The sequence below is a fragment of the Anguilla anguilla genome, chromosome 18 (assembly GCF_013347855.1).
Source record: "Anguilla anguilla isolate fAngAng1 chromosome 18, fAngAng1.pri, whole genome shotgun sequence".
Classification (NCBI taxonomy): Eukaryota; Metazoa; Chordata; class Actinopteri; order Anguilliformes; family Anguillidae; genus Anguilla; species Anguilla anguilla.
In genome coordinates, this window is record NC_049218.1 from 23,995,807 (window position 1) to 24,008,787 (window position 12,981).

Sequence of the window (12,981 nt, forward strand, 5' to 3'; positions counted from 1 at the left end):
GTGTGGTAAGTGGCGTCCCTCAGAAAGCGTGTGGTAAGTGGCGTCCCTCAGAAAGCGTGTGGTAAGTGGCGTCCCTCAGAAAGCGTGTGGTAAGTGGTGTCCCTCAGAAAGCGTGTGGTAAGTGGTGTCCCTCAGAAAGCGTGTGGTAAGTGGTGTCCCTCAGAAAGCGTGTGGTAAGTGGCTGTGGAGACGGGGTGCGGGCGTGGCGGTGGTGCCGTACCCTGGTCACAGAGCGGCCCGGTGAAGTGCAGGGGGCAGTCGCAGCCGAAAGACGCCGCCCCGCTGGGCGAGCGCCGCGGCCGACAGGTCCCTCCGTTCCGGCACGGCTCGTCCCGACAGGCCTCCGCCGGGGGGGGGCCCGAGGGGGGGTCCGGGGGGGGCGTGGCCGTCCCGTCCACTCGCTCCAAATGGCTCGCTGTTGGGGTCTCGCTGAGTCCGGGGCGCCTGGGAAAAAAACACCAGGTCGGGGGTGGGGGTGGGGGGGTGGGGGGGTTGGTGGGTGGGATAGGGGGGCGTGATTGGCATTTCCTGTGCGGGGGGGGGGGGGTGGGGGGGGACAGGAAGCTGGTGACACGAGCCGTTGTCACGACTGTTTTTTTTTTTTTGAATGGCGGCTCCTGCTCAATGGCCTGACCTTTATGAGCAAACAAACACAAATCACGGGGAGAGGAAGGCAGAGCGGGGCGTCAGGCGGAAATAAAAGCCGGCCTTCCAGCACGTTCCGTCTCAGTCTGTCTCCCTCACGCCAGCTGAGAGGGGCTGCAAACCAGACAGAGGGCACCTAACGGTGACAGCTAAAAGAATCCAAAATTAAATAAATAAGCAGAAATATCAAATGTAATATCAAACACAAAATGTCAAATTCCTAAGATCTTCTAAACTTTTTATTGCAATATGCAGTGCATTTGCTCAGACCTTGAACTAACCTGAAAAAAGGCCATTTGTTCTGGGAAAAGTAGAATAGATGAAGCAAGAACAAGATAAATAACAAATGACAAAATGACAAAGCGAAAATTAGTTAAAAAAAAACATTGATAAGCTTACCCTGATTCTGAGATATTTACACAGTAATAGCCATGAATTAAAATATACGGCAATCGGAGTAGGTTGGGATACTACAGTATTACTACTGTAACTCAGGTTGAGATGCCTTCCTGACTTACAGTAAGCATACTGTATCGGTAAATATTATATAACATACTACATTCTCAGATTTTTAGTTCGTTTTTGCAGATGAAAATGAGATAATGTGCAGCAGGACTCGAGGGCAGCAGTGCACACACACGTGGTAAAGACTCTGGGGCGCGTGCCGCGGGAACATTAACGCCTGACGGATGCGCGGTGAGGCCGTGAGAGTAATAACCTCTATTGGGGGGGAAAGCGAAACGGGGGCACGCCTCATCCTGGCGGCGGCGGCGCGCTCATTATGCAAAGGTCACCGGCTGAGCAGCGTTCAGCCTCGGCTACGGTGGCGGCGTTTATGGCCGCGCGCGGGCTAACGATAACGGATCTGTCCCCAAAACCCCCCCCCCCCCCCCCCCCCCGCCGGTGACAGGGTGCAGGTGCGGCGCGCGGAATTAGCAGATCGTTACTGACGACCTCACCCGCGCCCCCCCCCCCCCCCCCCCCCCCCCCCACACTGCCTACATACATACACGGACACGCAACCATAGATCTTCAGAATCACACGCAAACATGCGCTCACACACACACCCATACAACATACACGCAGGGACCAAAGAGTGGAGCACCATCCTGCCAGCAAAGCTAATCCTTATCACACGACCTATGTCAAATTCACAAGTATCAAAGGGACCTCACTTTAAGCGCTTGGGAGCATTATTCGACAGAAAAACCACTAGAGCTTTGCACAAGTTAGAAATACTAAATCTAAATTTCAATATAAACATATCCTCTTGAAAGCACAATGCATGAAAACCAAGTAACTATACCCAGCCTGCATCGTTCTGTAGGTTCAGCCCACGCTGTGCTGTCTCAGAGGAACGTTTACTCAACGACATCACGTTCCTCTGCTTAATTTTCCTTGCGTAAGAAGGTCGGTTTGCCTCGCGGTACAGACGGGCCGTGTCGACCGCGAGCGGCTAAACCGCGGCGTGTCAGCCTCGGCCGGGCGGCTGATTGATCTCTCGGGTTTAGGGGAAACGGTCGGAGTTAGCGGGCCGTACCTGGGGGGCAGGTGAGAGGTACTGTACCTTTAACCCTCGGGTACGGCGGTGCTAGTCCGACAGAACAAACCGTGAAAACAACAGAAGATATAAAGTGAGTCATATAAAGTGGGCGATGCACGGCACACTCGCTTTATATCCACTAAGCCTGCACTTCTGGCTACCTGGGGCTACCTTTTAGCGCATACTGTCATGTGGAGCACTTGCTGTTCAGTTCTGCTAATATAAATAGATACTACTGCTGCTATTGCTACTACTACTACTACTGCTGCTACTACTGCTACTACTACTACTACTGCTGCTACTACTACTACCACTACTACTACTGCTGCTACTACTGCTACTATTACTACTGCTGCTACTACTTCTACTACTACAACTAGTGCTGCTAATGCGACTGCTACTAATAATAATAATATTGGTTTTTGTTTCTTAGGAGGTACTCCCAACATTGGCATCTGCAGGGCAGACATTTTCCTCCACTGTTCCTGCGTTTCCGCCATCTCTGCCTCTAAGGGGATTTTTGTTTTTTTTTAACAATACAAAAATATGCAATTGCACAGCACCTTTCCAGCAGAGCAGCGCGAAGTGCTTCCGGATAATAGCAAAATACAAGCGAGATTAAAACAATTACCGCAGAGATTAAAGAGAGACAAGACAGATTAAAATGGATGGAGCATAACGCGCAATAAAATAATGAAACCAGTTTAGGAGCAAATGATAAAGAGATTCATAAAAGTAGAAACAGATTGTAAAAAGACTGTAAAGCAATTCTACGAAAGTGCGTTTTTAGAAGGGTCATAAAGAGCACAATGAAGAAGCAGTTAAAATATCCTTTAGTATCGTTTCAACTGAGACTCGGGATCGAGCAAAAAAACGCACTCTGCCCCGAACAAGGGCTTTGCACACTTTAAACAACACAACACATACACGTTAAGTACCCAATAATTCAATTTCAGTGCTTCATAAATTGCACAATATACATTCAGATAAAGCCACCTTTATCTGGATCACCTGTTAAAATTGTTAACAAGAATAAAGTCTATTGATTTCTTTTTATTTGTTATAAAGTATTTGGAATCTGTTTTCTTTAGTTTAGGGTAAGACATGCTTTTTTATGGGTGTTTTAAAAATAAAAAAAAAACTCAACCCTGATGAGGTTTCCCATATTCCACTGGGTTTATCTGTCAAGACACAAGCAATTTGAATAAGAGAAGAAGAGCTCCTTTCTTCTCCCCAATTATGAAAGCGTTCGTAAACTTGGCCCAATCCTGTTTCCAGCGATCCGTATTTAATCATAATAAACGCACATCTCCGCTTGCATTGTGACTTGTGCAGACATTTTCGGAGGGTCACGGATGGTTTCGCCCTTCGTTTTCTGCTAAATTTTGAGGCGTCTTAATGGTGCAAACTCTGCGGAGGACATCCAGCCGTTTCTGAGGAAAATGGATTGTTCCAACCTTTCACACAAATGCTCATTACCTAAAAGGGATGCACAAATGTTTGTCAGAACAAAAAAAAAAAAAAGAATTAAAGCTGCACAAAATGGGCATATTTATAGCATTTTGAGTGATTTCTCTCTGTCCGCACGTACGCACTTAGAACAGAGCATTCCCTATTCATTAATCTCAGGCAAAAAAAGGTCAGGAAGATGAGTGGATGTGCTCTCCCTATTAGAGAGAGACAGAGTGTTCATTTGCCATGCTGAGGGGAGACCTGTGGTAATTGCAGTGGGTGCCAGCGACCTCTTGCTTCACCCTAAATCTAACTAGAAATACCGCCTTGCGGTTGTATGCCTCCACCAACCAAGGCAAAAACGTGTTTTGTGAGGTCACAGTGACCTTGACCTTTGACCACCAAAATCTAATCAGTCCATCCTTGAGTCCGAGTGGACGTTTGTGCCAAATTTGAAGAAATTTCCTCAGGGCGTTCCTGAGATATCGCGTTCTCGAGAATCGGGACGGACGGACGGAAGGACGGACGAACTTACGGACGGACAACCCGAAAACATAATGCCTCCGGCCAAAAAAGCGAATCAAACACCCGTGCTGGGATATTTCAGAATCTGTGGCCTGGATTCAGTGCACACCTTGTCCTTCATTTTGACTTAGAAATACACCCTTTTTGGTACACAGACACAGTTCAGCAATCGTGTGTAGCTTGCCAAATCGCGTTAGCAAACCAAAACCGAGCACATTCATTAGTATTGGACAAATGTTGATAGAATACATGGCTCTGGAGCTTATTTATTCTCAATTAGCAGGGAAAAATGGCGTTTCCCCGACAGCCACGTTAGTTTTGGCGGGAAAAAAATGGCCAATAGGAACGGCAAAGTCCACAGGCACGACCAACGCGAGAAAGAAAACAGAGTAAGGAACCTTCGACCAATCTTCAGGCTACAACCTACACTGTTATCCGCAAAACGACAGGAAAGCTAACGATCAAAGATGCGCGATTCACCTAGCGTTCCCCATAAAAAGAGCCACATAAACAAGAGCTCCAGAAAAAAGGTACACATATTTATCAGGCACGTTACGTTCAGGTGGCAGAGGCCGGGAGCTCATCTGAAGTGCTCCAGCGTGCTTTTGGTGGATTACCGTCCCGTCTGGATGTCTGTGGGGGTGAGCCATGGTTTTTATTTTTATTTTTGAGGATTACATTTTCGCTACAAGAACCCTTTATTCTGCCATGTTTTACAATGTACTTTTCCTCCCCCCAAAATTCCCTGAAGAGGAAACCTGCCCTGCCTGCTGCCTTCCGAGACAAATCAATGCTAAGCGCTGCTGTGCATAAGCAGCGGAGGTGAGGAAAGCTGGATAAATATGCAGCGGGTGTCTGGGATACGCTACAAAACCTCCTGATCTGTACAGCCAGGCCCAGCACTAGCCTGTGCCATTGTGCGGGGATATCCCACAACATCAGCATTTCTGCCACTCTTTTGACCGCGGCTATCTCTGGGCCAGGTCCAGCGTATCTTGTAAGCCGGACAATGCCGGTGTTGCTGCATTAGCCCTGGTGAGAAATGCCACTCTGTACGGCATTGTGTGCGGGGAGCACAGGTCAGTTTCTCCTGCCCGACGCTTCGATGCTAATAAAATTCAGTTTACAGCACATTCTTATCTTCTGGCAGGGGAATTTCGAAAAACGTTCCTAATTAATATCCTACACTCCCTTTTGTCCCAGCAGGAGTGGGTCAGGAAGCAGGGCTTCAAAATGGGTTTTGCTGAATTTCAGTGGTAAATTTTGAAAGCGTTATTCTACAGCCTTTGTGCCGCAAACACAATTCAGTCACACAACATATACATACAGTACATATGCAGGAAGACATCCACCCACCTACTCACGCACGCAAACATACTGTATGAATGTACACGCCTGCTCACACACACACACAGACACACACACACACACACACACACACACACACAATATAAGCAAACACACACACACAAATAATTTTAAAAGTTAATTTTTTGAACGAAAATAGTTTTTAAAATATGTCCTTGAAATGCTATTTATTTTTTAAATACTGTTTTGAACATTTCAGACAGCTCGGTCAAAAGATGTGCCCAAGAATGCAGGCCGGTAGGAAGGATGAAAGGAGAGATGTGACCCATTTTCTTTAAAAGTATGCCGAATAACTTTTGAAAATATACCATGGATAAATGCTGAGATTGGAATAAACTTTGCAGTAGATGTGTATGGGTCCCAGGATTGATTCCCTAGTACGACACTGCCGTTGTATCCTTGAGCAAGGTACTTGACCTGCATTGCTTCAGTATATATCCAGCATTGGATACAATGTAAATGATGTGTAAAAGTGGTGTAAATTGCTCTGGATAAGAGCATCTGCTAAATGCCTGCAATATAATGTAATAGGTTCTGTAGTGAATTAACTGCAGTTCCACCCTTAGCTCTGGGTACCATCAGTGCATGCTGCAAGAGAAACATTGCATAAAAGCTGAAATCAATATTTGCATTGCTTGCTATTTTAAATAAAAACATTGCATGTAGGCAAGAAAATCCAAATGCTTCCACTTAATCAAATACTTGAGAATATAAATAACAAACATATTTATTAAATTACTTCAAATGCATTCCAAGTTTTGTTAAAATATTTATGAATAATTTTAAATATTTACAAATACATACAAATAGTCAAATGGCTTGTAAACTGCAATGACTGTAATTAAAACTTGAGTGCAAGACTAATGTTGAGCTGTAATTGAAACTGCAAGTACAGAACTCAAATAACTCAAAAATAAATATCACGAGTAATAATTTATGATGCAATTCAAACACATTTAAGGATTTTTTTGTGCAAATTCCCTTGCAAACGAGAATTAAGTTAAGATATAAAATTATATTGTAACATTGTAGTCATGTTAATCAGTATAGGAACTTTATTTTGTTTATACAAAGGCAGTGATTGATTGATTGATTGATCGCTTCACAGATTTGAGTGGTGGATAGGCTGCTACATGGCTTTGGAATGGACTTCTCATACTACGTGTGTAGCTCATGGTACTGGATTTAAAGCTGCTGCTTTTGCAGCTCAGCTGAATTATGATAATGTTTTAAAACATGGATTATGAATGGCTGATTCGGTCACCTTGGAAACATGACAAACTTCCTTACATTAAGACCGATTTATCTACCAGCCATTGGAAGTATAAAGGCACTTTACTAATAACCGTAAAAATCTATAATTTAAATGATGTGCATCACGTCAACAAGTTAATTGTAAAAGTGGCTGTTGAGGGAACTGTAAATTCTGCATAGCAAGTATGAGAAAGTAAAGTCTGAAGTCAGCATCTATCTCTCCCTAATGACCTTACACAATACTACCACAAGCTCACAAGGCACCTCTTAGCCTCATTGCTTTTAGTTAGGGCGTCCATATTCTTTTGTAATCATTTTAATCTTCTTAAAAGTGCAGTGTGTAGAATTTAGCGGAACGGACTTTTTGCAGAAATTGAATATAATATTCATAAGTATGTTTTAATTAGTGTATAATCCCATGAAAATAAGAATCGTCGTGTTTTCGTTACCTTAGCCCTTCATATATCTGCATAGGAGCGCGTCCTCTTCCACGGAGGCCGCCATGTTGCACCGCCATGTGTCAGTACAGTAGCCCAGAACGATGCCTGGGTACCTTCCAATAGCTGTGTGTGTAATACCACACGTGTTGTTTACGGCGTTGTCGCCCTTTTTAGTACAGTCTGGCTTGAATGACAATCCATTTATTCAATAGGTGAGAGTATAAGCTTTCTAACGATGTATAATGTTATAAGAAATGGAGTGTCTTTAAATAGGTTAGTGTTATTTCATAATGAGGATATTTCACACTGTAATGTAAGCGTTAGTTACTAGTGTAATAGTTTTGTGACGCATCATGTCTTTCTATGATTTACCATGCAAAGCAGCTAACGTTAGCAATAACAATGCGGAACAATTAACAATCATAATCGCTATCTTACTTGTAAGCTATGACCTATAGTTTTACAGACTAAATAACCAAATACAATTTATAAATCTATCAAGGACCCTCATCACTCAACACTTGGCTTCTCGATGCTGTCCTAGACCATGACATGATATTTGGAACTTACAGTCCACCCTAGCTTCTCCTACGTCGTTGGAAAGGGTGGGGTGAGGGGAAGCGGGGTATTCAGTTGGTTGCAATCTGCAATCTCACCGCTAGATGCCAATTCTACACACTACACCTTAAATCATTTTATCAATTTATTTATTTTTAATCTTATTTTTTATGAACTTTTATGTAACACCTGATTTTTAAGTTCTTTATTTTCATTTTTGTGTTCAGCACACTGTGTTGCAAATTTGTATGAAATGTGCTCTATAAATAAAGGCTGATTGATTGATAGCCAAGAAAGTGGTAGCCTAAATTAATGTATCATATCATACACCAGAATGTGTCATAGCGCACAGGGGACATTTTACAATGTCTGTGTACCAATTTCACAAGTATGCGTGCAATAACTTTGTCAAATCTTCTCAATAACCTTTGCGCTTATAGACATATAAGTGTACTCAGAAAGAGAGAGAGAGGGAGAGAGAGGGAGAGCGAGCGAGGCAGAGAGAGAGAGAGAGACAGAAAGAGAGGGAGAAAACACAATCCAATGATTAGTTTTCTTGGCTACAGGAAGACTGTCCTCGTCAAGAGAATGCTGGCCAGCACAGGGATGTTTTTTTTTCAGTCGGCTTGCCTGCCAGACTATTTCTTCATGTCGCACAAGATACGTGTGAAAGAATGGGAGCGTCCTCTAATGATCTGGGATCAGTGAGCGTACCTTCGCATGCGTAATCGGCTGCCTGCACCTGAAACAGCACAATGCAACACGCAAGCGTGTGTGTGTGAGCAGCCCTTGGCTTGTTAGAGGAGTGGGGCTAAGGGGCGTGGGTGCTAAGGGGAAGGCACGTTTGATAATACAACTGCATTTGGTTTTGTTTTTGTTTTTTGGGGTGGGGGGGGGATTGATACTGGCTGCGTGGTCCCACAGCCTTGGGTGGACAAGTGGCCCGGGGAGGCCAGGGAGCAGAGAGACCCCCCCCTCACCCTCCCAACCCCCCCCCCCCACCCCCCCGATCGCCCCCAAGCTGAACTTTTAACACGTTTCTGCGGAAAAGCACCCGAACTCAGCGGCTCGCCGTGGACAATGCGCCGCTCCGACGGCCGTGCTTTCTCCTTTCAGCGCGGAAGAAAAGCCGTCATTATTTCTCAGCTTTAATAGAGGGGCAGTCCATTGAAAATGGAATAGTGTCCTTAAGAATACGTATTAGGATACGAGCTAAAAAAAAATACATAAAAATACCAGCCCGCGGAGCACCTGAACGCTGTTCTCTCTCTCTCTCTCTCTCTTCTTATCTTCTCCGGTCTCGCTGCTTTTTGTGCGCATAATTAACTCATTAACATGGGCCTTTTATATCTTTTATATCTTCACACGGCTTTCTCAGAGGAACACGAGGATGAATAGATCAGACAGGATCAAAAACACTCGCGCAGGCCGCCACCCACGTGGTAAATATGACTTTTTACCTTTCGCGGAACATTTATGGAATTATTTTGCCGTCATACCTCAATATTACCTTACATGTTTGGGCTACGTAATGCTAATAGCGTGTTTAAATTGCTTTGCTTTACGCACAGGCTAAATTCCCTTTGAAAACATAAGAAAGCTTTCTATTACATGCGCTATGACATACACAAATGATATACAGTATTTCATTCATTTTATGTTTTATGTTCTAAGGGAGCAGTACATGAGTGGAAATCCTACGATTATGCATTCCTTAAAAAAATATTATTTTTCTGGAGAGAACATTTAAGTTCTTAAACAGGCTGAATAATGAAATAATCCAACCATCTAAACCCACCAGCTGTGTTCAGGAGGTTAAATTAAAAATATACATAACATACTGGTTCAAATCCCCCGATCACATTATGTATAGGGTTGAAGGTAAAACAGTCACCAGAATTAAACAAACTTGTTTGCCACAAATGGCTAATCAGGCAAAGTAACAGCCTTGCATTTTACATCTCCCACAAGCATACGAGAGATTTGTTCTGTATTCAACTGTCCAGCAAAGCAGATTGCCTGGTTGCCAGGCAGTCTTTGTTTTCCATTCTGCATGCATTTATTTTTGGCATGTGCACTCTTGGAATCGCAGCATATGCAATATCACTGCTACGAGCACTTTGATCTGCTACAGCTGTGCTATGTAAAATGCTTGTAGGTGTGATCTGCTACAGCTGTGCTATGTAAAATGCTTGTAGGTGTGATCTGCTACAGCTGTGCTATGTAAAATGCTTGCAGGAGTGATCTGCTTCAGTTGTGCTATGTAAAATGCTTGTAAGAGTGATCTGCTACAGCTGTGCTATGTACTCTTACAAGCATTTTACATAGGACAGCTGTAGCACTCAACTTCAAAGAGCCTGCAGGTGTCTACCCACAAAAAAATTACAACCTGGGCCTCGCTGTTGAAGGCTGAGGTCCCCTGACCCCCAGAAAAACACAATAAAATAAATGAGCAGACAGCGTGCTCAGTATAACTGCTGTCGGGCTCCGGTTGTTTGTGGTGATAAGCGATGGCGGTGTGTTCTCCTCTCTGTTTATCGCATCACCTTTTTTTGTGTTCAGACACCTCCTGGGGGAACATTGTTATTCAGCTCACTGACTTTACCCACCGTTTCCTAAAAGTAGGCCAGCACCAGAAATACAGCCAGCTGAGAACATAGGGGAAACCCACACAGAAACTTAACTAAAGGCGCTTGCGCCCCACCCCAAAAGTTCCGGTACTTTTGGAAAGTACTACCCCCCGAACAGGGACTTTTTTGGGGGTAAAATAAAGTCCCCGGAACTTAATTTAGACCCTAGTTCCTGCGGTCGAAACGCACTGAGTTCCTCAAAAGGTTCCTAGTTCCGGGATAAAGTTCCTGCGGTGGAAACGCAGCTTAAGTGACTTTAGTGGTTCCAGCGCTACGGTGGGAACGAGGTATAATGAGCCAGCCTGGTTCAGCTCTACAGTGAGAAAGGGGTATAATGAGCCAGCCTGGTTCCAGCCTTACAGTGGGAAAGGGGTATAATGAGCCAGCCTGGTTCAGCTCTACAGTGAGAAAGGGGTATAATGAGCCAGCCTGGTTCCAGCCTTACAGTGAGAAAGGGGTATAATGAGCCAGCCTGGTTTCAGCCTTACAGTGAGAAAGGGGTATAATGAGCCAGCCTGGTTCCAGCCTTACAGTGAGAAAGGGGTATAATGAGCCAGCCTGGTTCCAGCCTTACAGTGAGAAAGGGGTATAATGAGCCAGCCTGGTTCCAGCCTTACAGTAGGAAAGGGGTATAATGAGCCAGCCTGGTTCCAGCCTTACAGTGGGAAAGGGGTATAATGAGCCAGCCTGGTTTCAGCCTTACAGTGAGAAAGGGGTATAATGAGCCAGCCTGGTTCCAGCCTTACAGTGAGAAAGGGGTATAATGAGCCAGCCTGGTTTCAGCCTTACAGTGAGAAAGGGGTATAATGAGCCAGCCTGGTTCCAGCCTTACAGTGAGAAAGGGGTATAATGAGCCAGCCTGGTTCCAGCCTTACAGTGAGAAAGGGGTATAATGAGCCAGCCTGGTTCCAGCCTTACAGTGAGAAAGGGGTATAATGAGCCAGCCTGGTTCCAGCCTTACAGTGAGAAAGGGGTATAATGAGCCAGCCTGGTTCCAGCCTTACAGTGAGAAAGGGGTATAATGAGCCAGCCTGGTTCCAGCTTTACAGTGAGAAAGGGGTACAATGAGCCAGCCTGGTTCCAGCTTTACAGTGAGAAAGGGGTATAATGAGCCAGCCTGGTTCAGCTCTACAGTGAGAAAGGGGTATAATGAGCCAGCCTGGTTCCAGCCTTACAGTGAGAAAGGGGTATAATGAGCCAGCCTGGTTCCAGCTTTACAGTGAGACAGGGGTACAGTGAGCCAGCCTGGTTCAGCTCTACAGTGGGGAAGGGATATAATGAGCCAGCCTGGTTCAGCTCTACAGTGAGAAAGGGGTATAATGAGCCAGCCTGGTTCCAGCTTTACAGTGAGACAGGGGTACAGTGAGCCAGCCTGGTTCAGCTCTACAGTGGGGAAGGGGTATAATGAGCCAGCCTGGTTCAGCTCTACAGTGAGAAAGAGGTATAATGAGCCAGCCTGGGTCCATTCTACAGTGGGAAAGGGCTACAATGAGCCAGCCTGGTTCCAGTTCTACAGTGGTAAAGGGCTACAATGAGCCAGCCTGGTTCCAGATTTACTGTGGGAAAGGGCTACAATGAGCCAGCCCAACCAATAATGCAAAGAACAATACCTGCATTTCTCCACGTTGCTCCCACCGATGGCTTTAGACATGTAGAATCTTCCCATCTTATTCATTTCCATGATTTCAATGCAGCCGGTAAAGTTGTAGAACTGCTGATCTCCCTTTGTGTGTGCATGTGTGTGTGTGTGTGTGTGTGTATGGGGATGTGCGTGCGTGCATGTGTGCGCGTGTGAGTGTGTGTTTGTGCATGCGTGTGCGTAAGTGTGTGGCCATAGTGGGCGGGGGGGGGGGGGGGGGGGGGGGGGGGTTGGGGGTGGGGGGGATGGGAGAAAAAAAACAAAACAAAATATTTTACAACTGCTCTGGCAGAAAAAGGCATTGACAAAGAGCTCTATAAGCCCCAATCAATAAGCGCTCTAGTGAAGTCCGGAGAACAGCGAAACAGCGCTCAGAACCCCACACACCTGAAGCCTCCGCTCCTCAGCAAGACGGGACATGCACACGCTCTGCCCCGACGCTTTACAGATTTACTTACACTTTTCAAACTTAATATTGACTGTGGACTTTACTGTAAAAGCATCAACCACCAACTTAACATTTAAAGCACCGAGAAATAATATCAAAATAAATAAATAAATGAATGAATAAATGAAAGACAGCCGGCATACTGTGGACTTTCAAAGGGCTGTACTAACGTACATATGCTAGAAAAGCGCATTTCCCCTCTCATGAAAACGCACAAAAAGCCCGACGGAGAAGTAAAAAGAGCTCTGGAGTAAAGGCTCCACGTTAGCCTGCTGCGGTCGGGGGGCCTACCTGAACACGCGCCGTCAGCTTTACCCTTCAATTAACGCGCGTTAAGCACGCGGCGCGTTCTCCTGTTTAACCCGACCCCGCCCTTCGGGACGCGATGCGGGGGTCCCCCTGCTGTCGGAAACGGGCGTTCTCACATTGTGCTCGAACGAACCCCCACATATCAGAACCGCTGCTTCCGCACAAAAGA

The 12,981-nt window shown here is 45.4% G+C and overlaps 1 protein-coding gene across 1 annotated transcript in view; it reads right to left on the reverse strand.

Moving 5' to 3' along the window:
* eys (eyes shut homolog) overlaps positions 1-12,981 on the reverse strand; it is a 184,547-nt gene that overhangs the window by 103,506 nt on the left and 68,060 nt on the right. The window contains exons 12-13 of the mRNA XM_035400963.1: positions 12,027-12,139; positions 221-444 (exon numbers count right to left, since the gene is read on the reverse strand). Of these exons, the coding sequence (XP_035256854.1) occupies positions 221-444; positions 12,027-12,139 (337 nt within the window). The remainder of the gene's footprint in view (positions 1-220; positions 445-12,026; positions 12,140-12,981) is intronic.